Raw genomic sequence first — 16,953 nt, forward strand, 5'->3', positions numbered from 1 at the left:
GCTACCCAGTGGTTTCAATTATCTTCAAAGGGTCCTTTCACAGGCAGTAATAGTTCTATCAAAATCTGCAAAGTATTATTTCACTCTGTACTGGAGGCTTCAACCATATACTCCCAGTTTGCTGACTTTCACATTCCTTTTCATCTTTGTGTTAATTGGAGAAAAGGAGTGGTACTCGTTACATATGCCGATGCAGCATTTTTCAAGTATAGCCGCAAAATGTCAAATGCTTACCTATACCCGACAAGCTATTGTAAAGCAAATAAACCACAATCCTGTCAAGAGGTAGGGGGATTCCAGTGTTAGAGATGTCAGGAACATGCTGCAGATTATTCATGGGCCTAATCTTCCAGACGTTGAAAAATAACGTGTCTCCCGTTCAGAAAGTGACATGAAAGGACATCTTTCAACTACTTTTAGCCCTATAAGCTAAGCTTATGGGCTGGAAGTAGGTGACTCGTGGAGTCCGGGATGTAAGTCTTATACTTACTTTCCACATTGTTCCCCCGGTGTCCGTGCCGGAAACTGCCATTCAGTGAATTGAGCGGTGATGCTAAGTAGTCCGCCCATACTGATTTTAGGATTGAGTGGTGGCTTCTATGTGCTAAAACCAAAGGAACAACAGGGAAGGTAAGTATAACACTTGCATCCCTGGACTCCAGATCACCTACCTTCATCCCATAAGCTTAGCTCATAGGGCTAGTAGTTGTTGGCAGAATCCCTTTAAGGGTAATTGTGGATCAATCCTCCCTTTACAGGGCCTACTGTCCTGAATAGGGCAACTGCGAATTGTTTTTATGAAATGCTTTAAATATAGTCATTCTCATAACTTTTTTAATAGTTTTTATTTTTGCATTTTCTAGTTAAGGTGGTTTTCCACGGCTTACGATATTGATGAACTGTATACATCAACTGATGAACAGAATAAGGAGCCATTCGATGAAGGACCCTGGGGAATCATATATTTCACAAAAAAACGTATATTTCTATTGTAAACTAGACACCAATATATGAAAATGAGCTTGGAGGTCACGGCTATTAAAAACAGAAAGCCTATCCCCCTCCCCAACATGTTTCACCACCAATTTAGCGTCATCTGGGGAATAGAGGTTACCTACTAAAGGGAACCTGTCACCAGAAAAATCATTTAAAATCCCCAGCATAGTATAGTGGAGCATAACACAAGACGTCCATATATGCTTATACACAAAAAAAAGCCATTTAGGATTATCAGAACTAGGTAGAGAAGGAAAAGTGGACGGAGCAATCCCAAAATGGTGCCTGAAGTTTTTAGGGCATGGGATTAAACAACCATATGGGTAAGAACTGTAGATAAAGTATAAATGGAAGTACTGCAGTAGTTGCCTACATCGGTGCTGCAGGGGGTAGTAGAACAGGCACCATTTACAGTGTTACCATCATTGTCACCACAACAGTGCTAACGCTGCAGTCAGTGCCTGTTCTACTACCCCCTGCAGCACCGGTCCAGGCAACAATTGCAGCTTCTGCTGTCTGTATCCCGGCTTTACTGATGAAGAGGCTCTATGCTTCGAAACACTTTTTATTGCTGGTATGCTATATAATAAAAAGTATTGGACTTCATTGCCTTGCCTAAAGCATATTCATTAAAAGGCTTCGCTGTGCACTTTTTTCACAGTTGTTCATGATATTTAGCATCATCAGAAATTCTTATTCTATTAGTTGCATCCCCAGTATGCATATACCGACTTGTGTCAAAGGGGTGGCAGCAGCATCCCTCCAAGTCTGCACATCGCAGCAAAAACCTAGCCTCTCCTGCCACTCGCTGCCTTCCCTTGGGTATTGACGTCAACACCAGTAGTGCTGAAATCTAGCAAACATGCTGCACACCAGTCCGCTGGTGAAGGCAAAGCATATACACCTTGCTTCACTGCACATATGTGGGGAAGATCCAGCCAGAGGGGTGACCTGCGCATTTGCATGATTTCAGTGCTATTGGCGCGAACATTGATACACAAGGTGAGGCAGTGAGCGGGAAAAGACGTGGGGTTTCTGCTGTGACGCACTGACTTGGTGGTATGATGGCGCCACCTCTTTGACTCGAAATGGCGCATTTGCATACCGGGCATGCAAACGCCAATTAGGTATTTCTGGTAATGCTAAAGTAAATGGCATTTTTGTGTACAAGTATGTGTGGCCTGCTTGTGTCATGCTCCATTACATGCAGTGGATTTAAAATGATTTTTCGTGATCGTGGACCCTCGGAGATCTGATGTTGATGACCTATTCGGAAGATAGGGCATCAATATCATAATTCTGGAAAACCCCTTAGGGAGAAAGTGAGTAATAAAAGCTGAGAGGCATACGGGGGAGATCGGGTCGTCAATGGGGATTTTATAGTCACCCAAGATGAGAATTAGATTTTTACAGGATAAGAAGCCATGCGGCAAAGGGATTCAGAAACAGGATGGGAGGACATGGGGGCCATAGATGACCTCTACTCGCATGGACAGAGATTGGAAAAGTTTGAAGGTGTGGACCTCAAAGAAGGAGAATGTGATCGAAGGTACCAGGAGGATGACCTGGAAGGTGCATTGTGGAGAGAAAAGAACGCCTACTCCTCCACCAAGCCTGTTCTCAGGCTTGGGGCAAAGGGAGAAGTGTAGGCCACCATAAGATGGTGTTAGACTGTTGGACCCATGTCTCTGTAAGAGCCAACAGGTTTAGAGATTTTGTAATAAAGTCATCATGGGTGGTGGGGAGTTTATTTCACACTGACTGACAGATCCAGATTGCATTAAGGCCTCATGTCCACAGGCACGCGTGGATTCCAAGTGCAGAATCCCGCAGCAGATTCCACCCATGCTCACAGCCGTTTTCTCATCTCTCTGAATGCGTCTTCTTCATCCAAGCCGGATCTTCTTTTCTCTCTGCACTGTGGAGTGTGCGGGTGTGCCGGCCGTCGTGCCGCATGCATGCACAGTGCACTTTTGTTTCAAATCTCCTGCTTTCCTGCAGATCCGCGGCACATCCGCAGTGTCAGCTGCAGGTGTACTGCGGATTAGACGGCTTCCATAGACTTCAATGGAAGCCATCCGTACGGGAATCCGCAGAGAATGGAGCATGCAGCGATTTTTTTTTTTTAATTTTTTTTAATTTTTTTTTTCTTTTTATCCTGCGCGTGCGATCAGCACACCAGGATAAAATGATGTCCGCAGGTTGTTTTTATTATCTGCGGATGCCCAGTGATTTTCTATGGGCATATTGAACTGCGGATCGTCCATGTAGGTGACCCGTGGGGATTCTGCAATTCGATTTTGCCCATGGACATGAGGCCTTAAAGGAGACAGGAGAAGCTGTACAGTGAATGGTAACTTGATCACATGGGTTCTTAGGGGGGCAGGTAAATTGTAGCTAGGACATGAATGGTAGGCTGGGGTTAGAAGAGATGTCCCTCGCAGCTAGTAGTAGGACGAGAGATGTTGAGTAGATGGCTGAGAGATTTGAAAGTGACACTTTACCTGAGATGGCATTTTTTTCCTATTGCACTCTGCTTAGAGTTTTAAAAAAGTTTTTCAGTACATTATATAGTACCATTGAAAAATACAACTCTTCCTGCAAAAAAGAAGCCTGCAGACAGCTACATTGATTGAGAAATAAAAGAGTTATGATTTTTTGAAAATGTAGCGGTAAAATCGAAAATAAAAAAAAAAGGACACATTCTCAAAGGGTTAAGAAACCTTTAGACTGGATTATATCGCCCAATTTTTTACTGGAAACAGCGAATTCAGATAATAGTCATCCTATGTATACATGGCTGCCAGCATGCCACTGAGCAACAAATCACAGAATTAAAAACCAAACAACTGACGGCCCGTGTGAACAGGAGGCACTTAATCTTTCAGTGATTCCTGTTTCCAGTGAATGAAGGTGGTCTTGCCGGAGCGATCTCTGGCCCGCTCCACCTCTGTTCACAGAATGACTATCACTCCTATGTGAATCACAGACGCGATAGTCGGACAGTTATCCAGCATTTATGTCCCCACAGACATCTCGTGTAAAGTTACCTTTAATCTAAATTGTAATGTGGATGCTGTGAAAAAAAGAAAAAAAACACCAAAAATCCTTTTAAATATTTTACATAAAAAGACTTGATTTATACAATAAGCCATTTTCTGATGACACATTCCATGTGAAATTGCTCAGAAATCCGAGCATTTACTGATTTAAAAAATCAATAAAAACTCGGTGGTAGTGATGATTTTGATAAGATTTTCAAGCTACTTAGTACATTCCTTATGTACGGTGATATCACAGCAGTTTTTTTTCGTAGTGAAACAAAAAGTTGGTATGTACTACTAGCCTACAAGTCATGTCTAGAGGAAGTAATCCCTTTAAAAGGGCAGTGCCAAGGGTTTGTCTTAACTGCTATTCAGCAGTCACTCTGTCACCGATCTCAAGAACGGGGGTCCTGTGCGCATATTAGCCTATTACTCCCCACTTCTACACAAGCCAACTTAAACAACCAATCACCATGAACCAGGCAAAACAAATAACCAGTCACCGTGAATCGGGCAACTCAAATAACCAATCACCGGGAATCAGCCAACCCAAATAACCAATCACCGGGAATGAGTAAATCCAAACAACCAATCAGGTTGCGAATAGTGTGCATTTGGGGAGTAATATAGATATATGCGTCTTGTACCCCACCGTAAGAATGGAGCAGCAGTTGAAGAAAAATATTGACAACAAGTGAGTTGTAGTTTCACGTGACGCACAGTGAGCTGCGTGCTGGAGAAGTCACCTAGTATGTAAGGCTGAAAAATGTCCATCCAGTTCAGCCTATTCCGCCCAGTGTTGATCCAGAAGAAGGCAAAACCCCTAAAGCCAATTTTCCTCATTTAAGGGAAAGAAATTCCTTTCTGACTCCAATCTGGCAATTGGAATAATCCCTGAATCACCGACCCTTCATGACTATAACAGTATGTAATAGTGTTACACTAAAGAAAGGCGTCCAGGCCCCTCTTACACCCTTCCATCGAATGTGACTTACAACTAATAATCAAGCCGGTTTGACTTCTTCATATCCGGCATGCTACAGTTGAATTATATTTCATGTAGTAACATCGCGATCACTAATCATCCTGTCCGATGTTGTAATGTGACCTAGTGATTCTGTCACCCAACCAAAGCCACCATGTAGCCCAACAGTTTGACCATGACATGTGAATTCACTTTCATTCGCAGAAGGCAGAATACCCCTTTAAGTAGATTGTAATTGCAGAAATCATTACAGATGCATTGAGTATCCGTTACACAATGTGCTCCCGCAGCATGAAGTTATTGTGAACACCGCCTAAAAACATTTTGTTTTTTCATTTACTGTGTGGTTGCATTTAGTTTCCAAGCCAACATGAAATAAGTATCTCATGATCTTAGATCTTCCACACATCACAAGATTTCGAAAACTCACTTACTTTATCATTATAGTTAGCAACTTCCATCCCAGTTCTGTAAAAACAGACATGTGTCTTAAAGGAGTTGTCTAGGAAATGAACAAAATGGCCGCCGGCTGTGAGAAACCCGTCCTAGAGTGTAACGGGAACGAACCATATGGTTATGTTATTGTCTATATAGGGTGCATAATAACGGTAACCTGTGGCAAGAATTTAGGCTTCACCTTTTTGCTTCTCTTAGGATGGCAACAAAGCTTATACGACTTGTACAAGACAAAAAGAAAGCAGAGCAAGGGTCCGGAGTCCTGAGAAGATCTGGGAGGGATGTGGAGCTGGAAGAGATGATTGAGCAATTGCAGGAGAATGTCCGAGAGCTGGAGAAGCAGAAGGAGAGCCTACAGAACCGCTTGATAGCTGCGAAGCAGCAACTTCAGACCCAAGGACACCGGCACACTCCGTACAATTACATACAGTCCCGTATAAACTCTGGCCTGAAGAAGGTTAGCGAGAGCGTTCTGATGCAAGAAAATATTCGGAAAGGTATGCCCTACGTGTTCTAGGTTTGGAGACTGTAAATACCGGTTTCTGATTATGCTGAAGTAATCTTTGTCATTTGAAGCAAACTGATTTTTGACTCACTTTTAGGGTAAATTGACAGACCGCAGATTTGTTGCAGAAATTTCTGTAACTGGAAATCTGTTCCGTACGTCTAAATCGGGGTGTGTTTGCAAAATGTGCGAGGATTTCTAAAGGCGCCATTCAGATGACTGGAAGAAAGACTGATGGATAGGAGCAACTCTCCAATAAAGATAGTGGAACAGTAGGACGTAATATCCAACTTCTCTTTTATTAGATAGATTACAAGCCGGGCATAGGCTGTCCAGCATGGGATATTACGTCCTACCGCCCTTCTATGTTTTCTGGAGAGTCGCACCTATTCGCCAGTCTTTCTTCCTTTAGATTTTCACAGATTTGGTGTACCCACCGTTGGTGGTTCTTTTGGTTAGAAGCGTCTCCACAATTCATCCTATTTTCGCAACCCTTTCTAAGGCTTTTCAGTCTCTAGACATTCAGCTGGAGCCAAAGCCTCCGATACCATTGGGTCTGTTCCACCCCTCTTCCCACCTATTCAAATGACTGGGACAGTTGCCCACATTTCTGCAACAAATCTGCGGCTTGTGAATATACCTTAAGGGTAGGTGCACACTGCTGGATTTTTGGGCCATGTGCTGTCTGTGTACTTCTCTTATAGCCTTTGAGGCTATAAACATGGATGTTTTTTCACACAAACCAAAGGTCTGTGTGAAAAACTCATGGCATGTCCTATTCCTGTCCATTTAACAAATGTGAAATAGGACATGCCAATGCATGTGAATACGCTGTGATCATGTATATCAAATGTACTTGGGCTAGTCTCCCTGTGCTGTCCAAATCTCTCAGGCGCGTCTTGCAGTTACAGCTAGTGTATATGTAGCTTCAAAAGCAGACCGGTTGCTAGGGTTTTCCTTCAGAGAACCGGTTGCGGGCCTATTTAATAAGTATATAAGTATGATACCGTAATCAAGTTATACTAGGGGGTGCAATCATATCCACTAAAACAGACCCCTAATGTGCTAAACGGGGCGAAAGGAAAGGATATACTGCTTCTGTGGAGTCCCATGATTAAGAATTATTGGAATGTATTATAAAAGTGATCACGTTTAAGTCCCATAGTGGGACTGGAAAAGATAAAATAGAAAGTGCATTTGAAAACAAATTCAAAGTTTTTAAGTGTAACTAAACTTTTGACTGACTTTTCAGAATAAGCTGTCTCGTATCGTCTTGAGAAATAGCACTGGTCATTTTATGACTTGTCCCAGATTTTTAGCAGTTTTCTCCTTCTGAAGGCTCAATTTCTAATTCTCTTTTCCCTGAATTCTGGGTGGAGACTAGATGTTATGATGTCTCCCATATACTGCACACATAGGGGAGCAGGATCTCTTCTTCTCTATTTCTCTGTAGCACACCTTCAAAAGTAGTAGCAGCATGGCAGACATTAGACAGTAGTACTGAGCAGTGTAGATGAGACTTTGGTACTGGGGTGAGATAAAACACTTACTAGAAGGTGTGTGTGTGTGTGTGTGTGTGTGTGTGTGTCAGTGTCAGTGTCACCGTCACCTCCTCCCTCCCTTCTTTATGGGCTACACCTGTAACCTGTAATTGGTAAATTCAGAGTGAGTGATTAATTCTGATAAGTGAAGAAAGAAGCATTTTTCTCTAATAAGACACAGTCCAAAGATTTTATTAGTCTCTTGCACTATTGATTTATAAAAAAAAGTGTTAAACATTACACGTACCTTTTTCGCCCTTACAAAATGTCTTATTCTGAATTAAAGTAAAGTAAACTGCACATGATTGGCCCTGCCTCATTTGTATATTTAAACTTGCGTATGAATGTTAGAAACAAAAAAAAAAAAAAAGGGTTACACTTAATAAATGAACACTAATTTTTCAAACCACTTGTACTTATGTGATAGCCAAACTGCTATGTAGTTTTTTTAAATCTAGAATTACATTTTTGTGCTGAAAAATACCTCTAAACAGCCGGCCACTCAAAGTCCCCTTCCTTCCTAATTGCTGTCCGCTGCGTGTTGTCAAGTGTGTTACTGGAGATTGGATGACTGCAAAACAGAAGGTGGAGGAGGGGGGTGAGTCATCATGGTCATTAAAGTGTATGGGGAGAGGGGAATAGAGAAGAAGAGACTCACACAGACATGGCGGCTGCAGCTAATGGTGTTATCTGCTGCTATGTATTCACCTCTACACTGCTCAGTACTGCTGTGCACTGTCCTGTATGATGATGTTATGTGTCTGTGTGTGTTAGACAGATACTATAAACTGCAGTTCTCTATGCACAATCTATACAACTCCACACAACAGCCAGACTCCTCCCACCAGAGAAGTGAGGGTCAGATGTACACCCTGCTGAGGGGAAAATGGGGAAGCATACAGAATACAAGTCTTATAATGGTCAGAAATAGCGCTATTCCTCATGTACACACGGTAGCGTATCCTGAAAAGTTAGGAACTTTAATCAATATACATATAGGAACACGGATGCATAATAATATTAAACATTGACTTTACTTCTTTATTTAGGAATGCGTTTACAGAATTCAGAGGTTACCCCTCGATCTACCCAAGCACCGCTTCCAAGATATGGACACAGTTTGCTGGAAGAAGCCAGAGCAGAGATAAGAAATCTGTATGTCCCTTTAATATGCTGTGAATTATTAGACGATGGCTACATTACCATGCTTGTAAAGTCACTGTTTACAGTGCGAGTGCGCATACAGCTGCAATATTACCAACATCAGGCTTAATTATATTGGTGGAAAGTCATTCTCATGTTTGTGCTCCTCAACTTGTTACTGGCTCCCCTGCGGCAGTGATGCTCGGTTAAAGGGATTCTTCGCTCTGGACACTTCCTTCTTGATAGAAGTGTGCTTGACAACAAGCTGATTATAAAGTGTCCCCCTGCTGTAATTTGTGGGGAAACCTGGAGTTCACTTATCTGCAGCACCACCACAGGGGAAATTAGGCTTTACAGAGTGCCCATTCACATCAATGGGGAATGCAGGACAGGACAGAGAGAGAATCGCTGTGAGCCCTCTCAACTCTCGTCAAAAGATGATAACCACTCTTTATTAACTTAGAATTTCCTAATTGGGTATATGTGTTTGCCACACCAGAAAACCTCTTGAATTAACCCCTGAATGTTCGCCTTTTAACACTACGTTGTTTTAAAGTGTAAAATTCTGTGCAAATTAATTCCATAATATATCTTTACAGCAATTGAAGCCCCATTTTTTTCTGATAGGGAACTCCAAAGCACCTTTCTCGACGGACTTTAAACATAATATGCCACTGTTTAAAGCGATCCTTCAGCCTGGAGACACATACCGTGTTTCCCCCGAAAATAAGACAGTGTCTTATTAATTTTTGTTCAAAAAGGTTTAACTTTTTTACATGTATAGCTGCCTGGGCACTATTTTTAAATTGACTTTTTTCAATTAACTGTTAGCAGGGCTTAATTTTGGAGTAGGGCTTCTATTTCAAGCATCCTCAAAAAGCCTGAAAAATCATTTTGCATCCTCAAAAATTCTGGAAAATCATTCTATGTCTTATTTTCAGGGTATGTCTTATTTTCAAGGAAACAGGGTGGATGGCCGCACCAGCTTCTCTGACTCCCTAATGTACACGGAGTATTGCTATACATCATTAGTCTAAGACACTACACTTGCTTAGATTTACATAATTGTTCAGATTCCTGTGATCCAACGCGAGTCTGAACGATAATCTGTAATGTAAATGCATGCGCCGACTGAATGACGCACAATAATTCATTTGCTTGTCATTCCGCATTCAGTTTGATTATGATTTATCCATTCAGTCGTTGCCGACTTTTGGTCACCTTGTGGATCCTCATACGCCATGCTTCCCTGTCTTTGGCCGCTTCCTTTAGATTTTCCACAGTCATGTTCGTACCAACCTTGATTATAGCCAGCATGTTCTTTGGCGTCCTCTTCTTCTGGACCCACTGACTGTGACGAGCATTAATGTTATTTCCAGAGAATTAGCTCATATGATGTGACCAAAGTATGAAAGCCATTGTTTGGTGGTTTTGCTTCCCACCGATACTTTTGGTCTGACACAGTCTAGGACCGTTTTATTTGTGACCATCTCTGTCCATAATATGGGCAGCATACGCCGCCAGCACCACAGCTCAAAGGCCTCGATCCTTCTTCTGTCAGCTTTCGCATTAATATGTAGTTATTGGGAAAATGATCCCATTGATTGTTCGGATCTTCGTTGTAATGCTGATGCCTTTGCTCTTCCATATCTTCACCATTCCTTGTATTGCACTACGGCCAAGGCTGATTCTTCGCATGATTTCAGGCCCCAATTTGCCCTGCGGTCGATCTTAGATCCAAAGAAAGGGAAATCTTGGACTGATTCAATGTCTTCATTGTCGATTGTCATGTGTGGTACAACACTGCTTGTTGTTGTCAGCAGCTTTGCTTTCTTAATATAGAGATATAGTCCCATGTGTTCACTTTCTTCTTTGATGAATTAGGTATCCAAGGTCCTTCTCCGCAAGTAGAGTTGTGTCGTCAGCATAAGATTGTTTGTTTCTTCCACCAGTTTTCACTCCAATTGGGGATTCATCCAGATTGCATCGCCTTATGATAAATTCAGTATACAAATTAAACAGGGCTGGGGATAGAATGCAGCCTTGTCGGACGCCTTTCCTGATTTTAAACCAGTCACTGTTACCAAAGACAGCGTTGACTGCAGCTTCTTGGTTCTCATAAAGTGGTCTTATCAATTCTTCCAGATGCTCTGATATTCCCATTTGCTTTAGGCATGTCAAAAGCTTTGCTGTAGTCGATGAAGCACAGGTATGTGTCCTTTTTGTGTTCACACGTCTTCATCATGACTCAAAGCAAATTTACAATTTGGTCTCTGGTTCCACGCCCTCTTTGGAACCCAGCTTGAACATCAGGAAGTTCCACTTCAATGAAGGAGGCTATATGTTTTTGAATGGTCCTTAGCAGAATTTTGCTTACAAGTGTTATAAGGGTGGTGGTCTGAAAATTGCCACATTCTTCATTTTCTCATCATTCGTCATTCAGTTTAGGCAGGCATAAAAACTGAACGACGATCGGCTGATATAAACAGGCAGTTGTTCATTTATGATCCCTAGCCCTCTCCATCTTCATTCACTGAGCGATGATCTATCCTGTCTAAAAAGGCCCTTAGACTACTGATGCATACTAATGCACAATGTGCATCAGGTAGACAGAGCAGCGGTACGGCCAACCTTTGTTTGTCATTGCTTGGAGGGTCACTTTATAGGGGTATTCCAGGAATATACTATTGATTACCTATTATCAGGATAGGTCATTAATAGTTGATCGGTGGGGGACTACCACCCTACATCACCACTGATCAGCTGATCTTCCGGCCTTCTGTCAGTTCCAGCAGTGCTGGATGTCTACATCAGTGGTCAGAGCGGGGAATATAATAGAAGACTTCACTCCTATTGAAATCCATTGGAATGCTGCCTTCTATTGCACTTTTGGCTCTGACTGTAATGAGAAACCAGAAATATAGTAGTAAGCATTGCTTCCATTGATTTCAATGAGAGTGAAGCCTTTTATTACTATTCCGGCTCTGACCACCAATGTGGAAGTCTAGCCCCACTAAACTGACAGCGGGACAGAGGATCAGCTGATTGGTGGGGATTCCAAGCAGCAGACCCCAACGGTCAACTGTTGATTACCAATCCTGAGAATAAGTCATCAATAGTAAATGCCCAGAATACCCCTTTAATGAACACCAGTAACTCCGGAGCTCCTGCTAGTGGTGGCTATGGGTTCCTAACCTCCTATCTTTTATAGCTAGCTCTATGCAGAGAATTTGGAGCACTTAAAGGGGTTGTCCCGCGGCAGCAAGTGGGTCTATACACTTCTGTATGGCCATAATAATGCACTTTGTAATGTACATTGTGCATTAATTATGAGCCATACAGAAGTTATAAAAAGTTTTATACTTACCTGCTCCGTTGCTAGCGTCCTCGTTCCCATGGAGCCGACTAATTTTCGCCCTCCGATGGCCAAATTAGCCGCGCTTGCGCAGTCCAGGTCTTCTCCTGTTCTCTATGGGGCTCCGTGTAGCTCCGCCCCGTCACGTGCCGATTCCAGCCAATCAGGAGGCTGGAATCGGCAATGGACCGCACAGAAGAGCTGCGGTCCACGGAGGAAGAGGATCCCGGCGGCCATCTTCACCGGTAAGTATAGAAGTCACCGGAGCGCGGGGATTAAGGTAAGCGCTCCGGTAAGCTTTCTTTAGGTCCCTGCATCGGGGTTGTCTCGCGCCGAACGGGGGGGGGTTGAAAAAAAAAAAACCCCGTTTCGGCGCGGGACAACCCCTTTAATCAATTAATGAAGCTCCAACCATCATAAAGATATATTAAGAAATTAATCTATCCAGAATTTTGAATTTCTTTGGATGAAAGACAGTTGGGGGTTGGGCTTTGGGCGTTTACCATAAAGCATCTATTCTAAATTTGTTTAGCATTTTTTCCAAGTGTAGAGTTACCTATCCTACTTATATGTTGATGATTTCTCATCAGCCAGAATCTGTGTAGTCGCTTTTTGCCTTTTTCTTTTCTTTTTAATATTCATGAACCTGTCTATTGAATCTACAGCGAGAATGTGGTAGAGTCACAGCGGAGTCGGATGGAAGAACTAGAACACTCAGCGGAGATTCTCAGGGATGAACTTCACATGAAGGAGAAGGAACGTGATGAAACTTTCCTACAACTTAGAGAGCAGCAAACCAGTGATCAAAGGTGCGAAATGGTTAATTATTGGCTTTAAATAAAATTACAGCTTTTGAGCACCATTTTACTTTTTGTACAGTTCTTCAGGCACCAAAGCTCATATCTCCCAGCATTTCCTTCTGGCTCAGTGTCTGCTTAGATGCTGTTTTGTTAGTCTTTATACCCAGGTACTTTACAGACTGAGTCTCTGCATTATAGGAACTCAGCTAAGGGTCTATTTACACCAAACTATATGTAATTTGAGCGAGTGAACGATGTCGGAGTTCGCTCGGGCAACCTGTTTATACAGGCAGATACGGGGGGTAGACAAAAATATGGAAACACTGTACGAAATGCATGAAATTTTAACCATTAGCACTGAGCTGCCCTTTTGAATCCTGCTTGGCTGAGAATTTTTCCGCCAAATTTGTTTTTACTTCACCTCTTGCCCTGCTCTGGGTTGTTTGGGGAGCCAGCTGGTAACAGCAGCTGAGTGGCTCAAACCCCTGACCAATGGAACCTTGTTGCTTGGGCAGATGTTCACTTCTGCTCGGCAGCATCTGTATCATATTACCTCCACTTAAGGTACATGGAATTAGAAATCATATTTCAATAAGACATGTAGAGACTGATTTTAAGGCATGTATTTTGTGCGGTGTTTCCATATTTTTGTCCATGTTCAATCGTTAGCTGCGTTTATACTGAGCAATTCATTCATTTCTGCTCGTTTAAATGATTCTTTGAACGATAATCGTTCAGTGTGAAAGGGCTTTAAGCTGTTAGCACTGTGTCTGTTGACAAGCTTATTGACTATTTCCAATTACAACCATTAGAAGTATGATTGCAGCTCTGCAGTGTAAAGGCCCATTTACACAGAGTGATGATCGCTAAAAAATCGCTAAAAGGCGATCGTTTTAACGATAATCATTGCATCTAAATGCGCACCCATCCTGCACGTTTCGGGCACTTCCAGCTGATCGTTAATTTCAGTCCAACCTAAAAATCGTTGTTCAGCCTTATCAGCAGTTCTCCGCGAGGAGTGCTGAGAGCATTGTTTTCCCCTGGATAACAAAGGAACTGAATGCAGATAAGAGCCCTCGGGCTAATAACTGCTTTCAGCTAAGGTTTCATTTGCACACTTAATTGCTCTTAAGTAGCTGAGTAGCTACTTAAAAGTTTATGCAAAATGATCGCTCAAAGCTGTCACTAAACTGTCATTTCAGCGATCTTTGAGCGATCATCAGGCCGTGTAAATGGGCCTTAAGACAGGATTGGTACAAACTAATTATGCAATGCAGTTTATGTAGATTCATATCTACATATATAAACTGTAAGTTAAAGTATAACTGCGTTTTCGCAAAACTTTTGAAATATCATAGGAACATTTCAGAATTTCTGATCGCTGGGGTCCGGCTGCTGAGGCTACCACTGATAGCTAGAAAGAGCCAGTTGAAGCCGTCACCTGAGCACTGTGACTGCTCACTGGTTAAAGATGGGCCCGTAGAGTTTCTGTTGAGCCCGTATGCAGCTAGTAAATAGTGACAGCAATCAGACAAGTGCTTCAGCTGGTGATCAGTGGTGGTCTACATTCACCTAAATAAGCTATAGACCATAAGTATACAGTCAGGAGGATGGACTGTGATATCCTCTGTTATAACGGTGTGACAGGAGTTGTGTGATCATCATCAGTAAGTGTGACAGGAGTGTCTGTGTCCCCCCCAACCAAGCAGTTTCTGTGGTGGGGATCATGTAATGGCACCCCGCAAACTGGGAATTCGACTAGACAATGAATACATAATCCCAACTAGATTTGAGATTGTCAGAACTGAGATCACATGACCATCTGAGGAGACAGAGGCCAGACATTTCAGATAGAAAGACAACCAAAGTAACACTAGATCATTCATTTATTTATTTATCAGTGGCCCTTTAAGAAGAATATCAAAAAGAAACCTGATGGGAACATAGTCTATTCAGCTAACAAACCCTTTAGAGGAAGTTCTTAAAGAGCCTCTGTCATCACTTTTGAGCCTCATAAACTACATTATGGGGATAAAGGTGAAGGGAGAGAGGGTCTGGAGCTGCTTTTTATACTATCTGGGTCCCATGTCTCAAAACCATGCCCCCGAGAAATTAGTGTGTGCACACAGCATAACTCTTTACAAACAGCTCTGTGTACATGCTTATTCATCTCTATTGGAGAGCCTTGTGAAAAATCAATGCACATCCAAGTGGAAGAATGTATCAAATGGGGTACCACAAGGCTCTGTCCTAGGCCCAGTGTTCAACATTTTTATAAATGATCTGGAGGAGGAAATTGATGAGAAATGGATCAAATTTGCCGATGACACAAAGCTAGAAGGGATAGCTAACACTAGAGAAGAGAGGGAGAGAGTATTCAAAAAGATCTAGAAAAGCGTGAACAGTGGGCGGTGACTAACAGAAAGGTATTTAACAAGGAGAAATGCAAAGTCCTACATCTTGGCAAGAAAAATGAAAAAAGCACACATAGAATAGGAGGAATTGGGATAAGCAGGACATATGAAAAATACTTGGGTATACTAATAGGTCATAGGCTGAACATGAGTCAACAATGTGATGCAGCAGCCAAAAAGGCAAACACAAGTCTGGGATGTATTAAAGGGGTTGTCCCGCGAAAGCAAGTGGGGTTAAGCACTTCTGTATGGCCATATAAATGCACTTTGTAATATACATCGTGCATTAAATATTGGCCATACAGAAGTTATATACTTACCCCCTCCGGTGTTGGTGTCCTCGTCTCCATGGCGCTGACCGAAGCCTTCTTCTGCCTGGATTAGACGCGCTTGCGCTGTCTGCTTCTTCTGTCCCGCTGAAGGGGCCGTTTCGGCGTGCTCGCGCCGCACAGGTCTTCTGCGCATGCGCAGAAGATCTCTGCGTTGCAAGCACGCCGGAGTGGGACAGAAGAGGGCAGACAGCGCAAGCGCGTCTAATCCAGGCAGAAGATGGCTTCGGTCGGCGCCATGGAGACGAGGACGCCAAAACCGGAGGGGGTAAGTATATAACTTCTGTATGGCCAATATTTAATGCACGATGTATATTACAAAGTGCATTTATATGGCCATACAGAAGTGCTTAACCCCACTTGCTTTCGCGGGACAACCTCTTTAAGAGAAGCATAGAGTCTAGATCACGTGAGGTAATTATCCTCCTCTACTCTTCCTTAGTCAGATCTCATCTGGAATACTGTGTCCAGTTCTGGGCACCCCACTTTAAAAAAGTCATAGACAAACTGGAGTAAGTTTAGTGAAGAGTTACCAAGATGGTGAGCGGTCTGCAGATCATGTCCTATGAGGAACGGTTAAAGGATCTGGGAATGTTTAGTTGGCAAAAAAGAAGGCTGAGAGGAGACTTAATAGCTGTCTACAAATATCTGAAGGGCTGTCACAGTGCAGAGGGATCAGCCCTATTCCCATTTGCACAAGAAAAGACTAGAAGCAATGGGATGAAACTGAAAGGGAAGAGACACAAATTAGATATTAGACAGTGAGGGGAATCAATGAGTGGAACAGGTTACCATGGGAGGTGGTGAGTTCTTCTTCAATGGAAGTCTTCAAACAGAGGCTGGACAAATATCTGTCTGGGATGAGTTAGTGAATCCTGCACTGAGCAGGGGTTTGGACCCGATGACCCTGGAGGTCCCTTCCAACTCTACCATTCTATGAAAAGAGTCACACTGTGTGCATGCACTGATTTCTTGGAACGGGGGACCTGGTGAGTATAAAAAGCAGCTCCAGACCTGCTGTCCCCTCACCTTTTCAGCTCCTTAACGTAGTTTAATGGGTTCAAAGGGGATGACAGCAGCCCTTTAAAATCTTTGTGAAGTTCAGTTGTTTTCGCTTTATAAGAAGCACTTTTTTTTCGCTAAAGTGGGGGGGGAAAGTCAGTGTGTCCTATAAAGCAAACGTGACGAAATTCGGACCTGTCTGGCAGCTGAAAAGGATCACCAGTCCTTCTCACACAGCTGCTGTGGCCGAGACCGCATCCATAGCAGAGAGCGGAGCAGACCATAGGAACAGCTAATTGGTGGAGGCAGGGGAGCAGCAGGGGCTTGGTAATCAGCTGTTTCTATGGGCAGCTCACCTGCAATGACAGTTTGATAAGGATTGC

The 16,953-nt window shown here is 42.8% G+C and overlaps 1 protein-coding gene across 3 annotated transcripts in view; it reads left to right on the forward strand.

Annotated features, from left to right (window-relative positions):
* The window catches only part of RPGRIP1L (RPGRIP1 like), a 133,149-nt gene that overhangs the window by 12,790 nt on the left and 103,406 nt on the right, over nucleotides 1-16,953 (forward strand). For all 3 annotated transcript variants that reach the window (XM_066583914.1, XM_066583915.1, XM_066583916.1), the window contains 3 exons: nucleotides 5,680-5,978; nucleotides 8,577-8,682; nucleotides 12,691-12,834. In XM_066583914.1, the coding sequence (XP_066440011.1) occupies nucleotides 5,680-5,978; nucleotides 8,577-8,682; nucleotides 12,691-12,834 (549 nt within the window). The remainder of the gene's footprint in view (nucleotides 1-5,679; nucleotides 5,979-8,576; nucleotides 8,683-12,690; nucleotides 12,835-16,953) is intronic.

The sequence above is a fragment of the Eleutherodactylus coqui genome, chromosome 11 (assembly GCF_035609145.1).
Source record: "Eleutherodactylus coqui strain aEleCoq1 chromosome 11, aEleCoq1.hap1, whole genome shotgun sequence".
Lineage (NCBI taxonomy): Eukaryota > Metazoa > Chordata > Amphibia > Anura > Eleutherodactylidae > Eleutherodactylus > Eleutherodactylus coqui.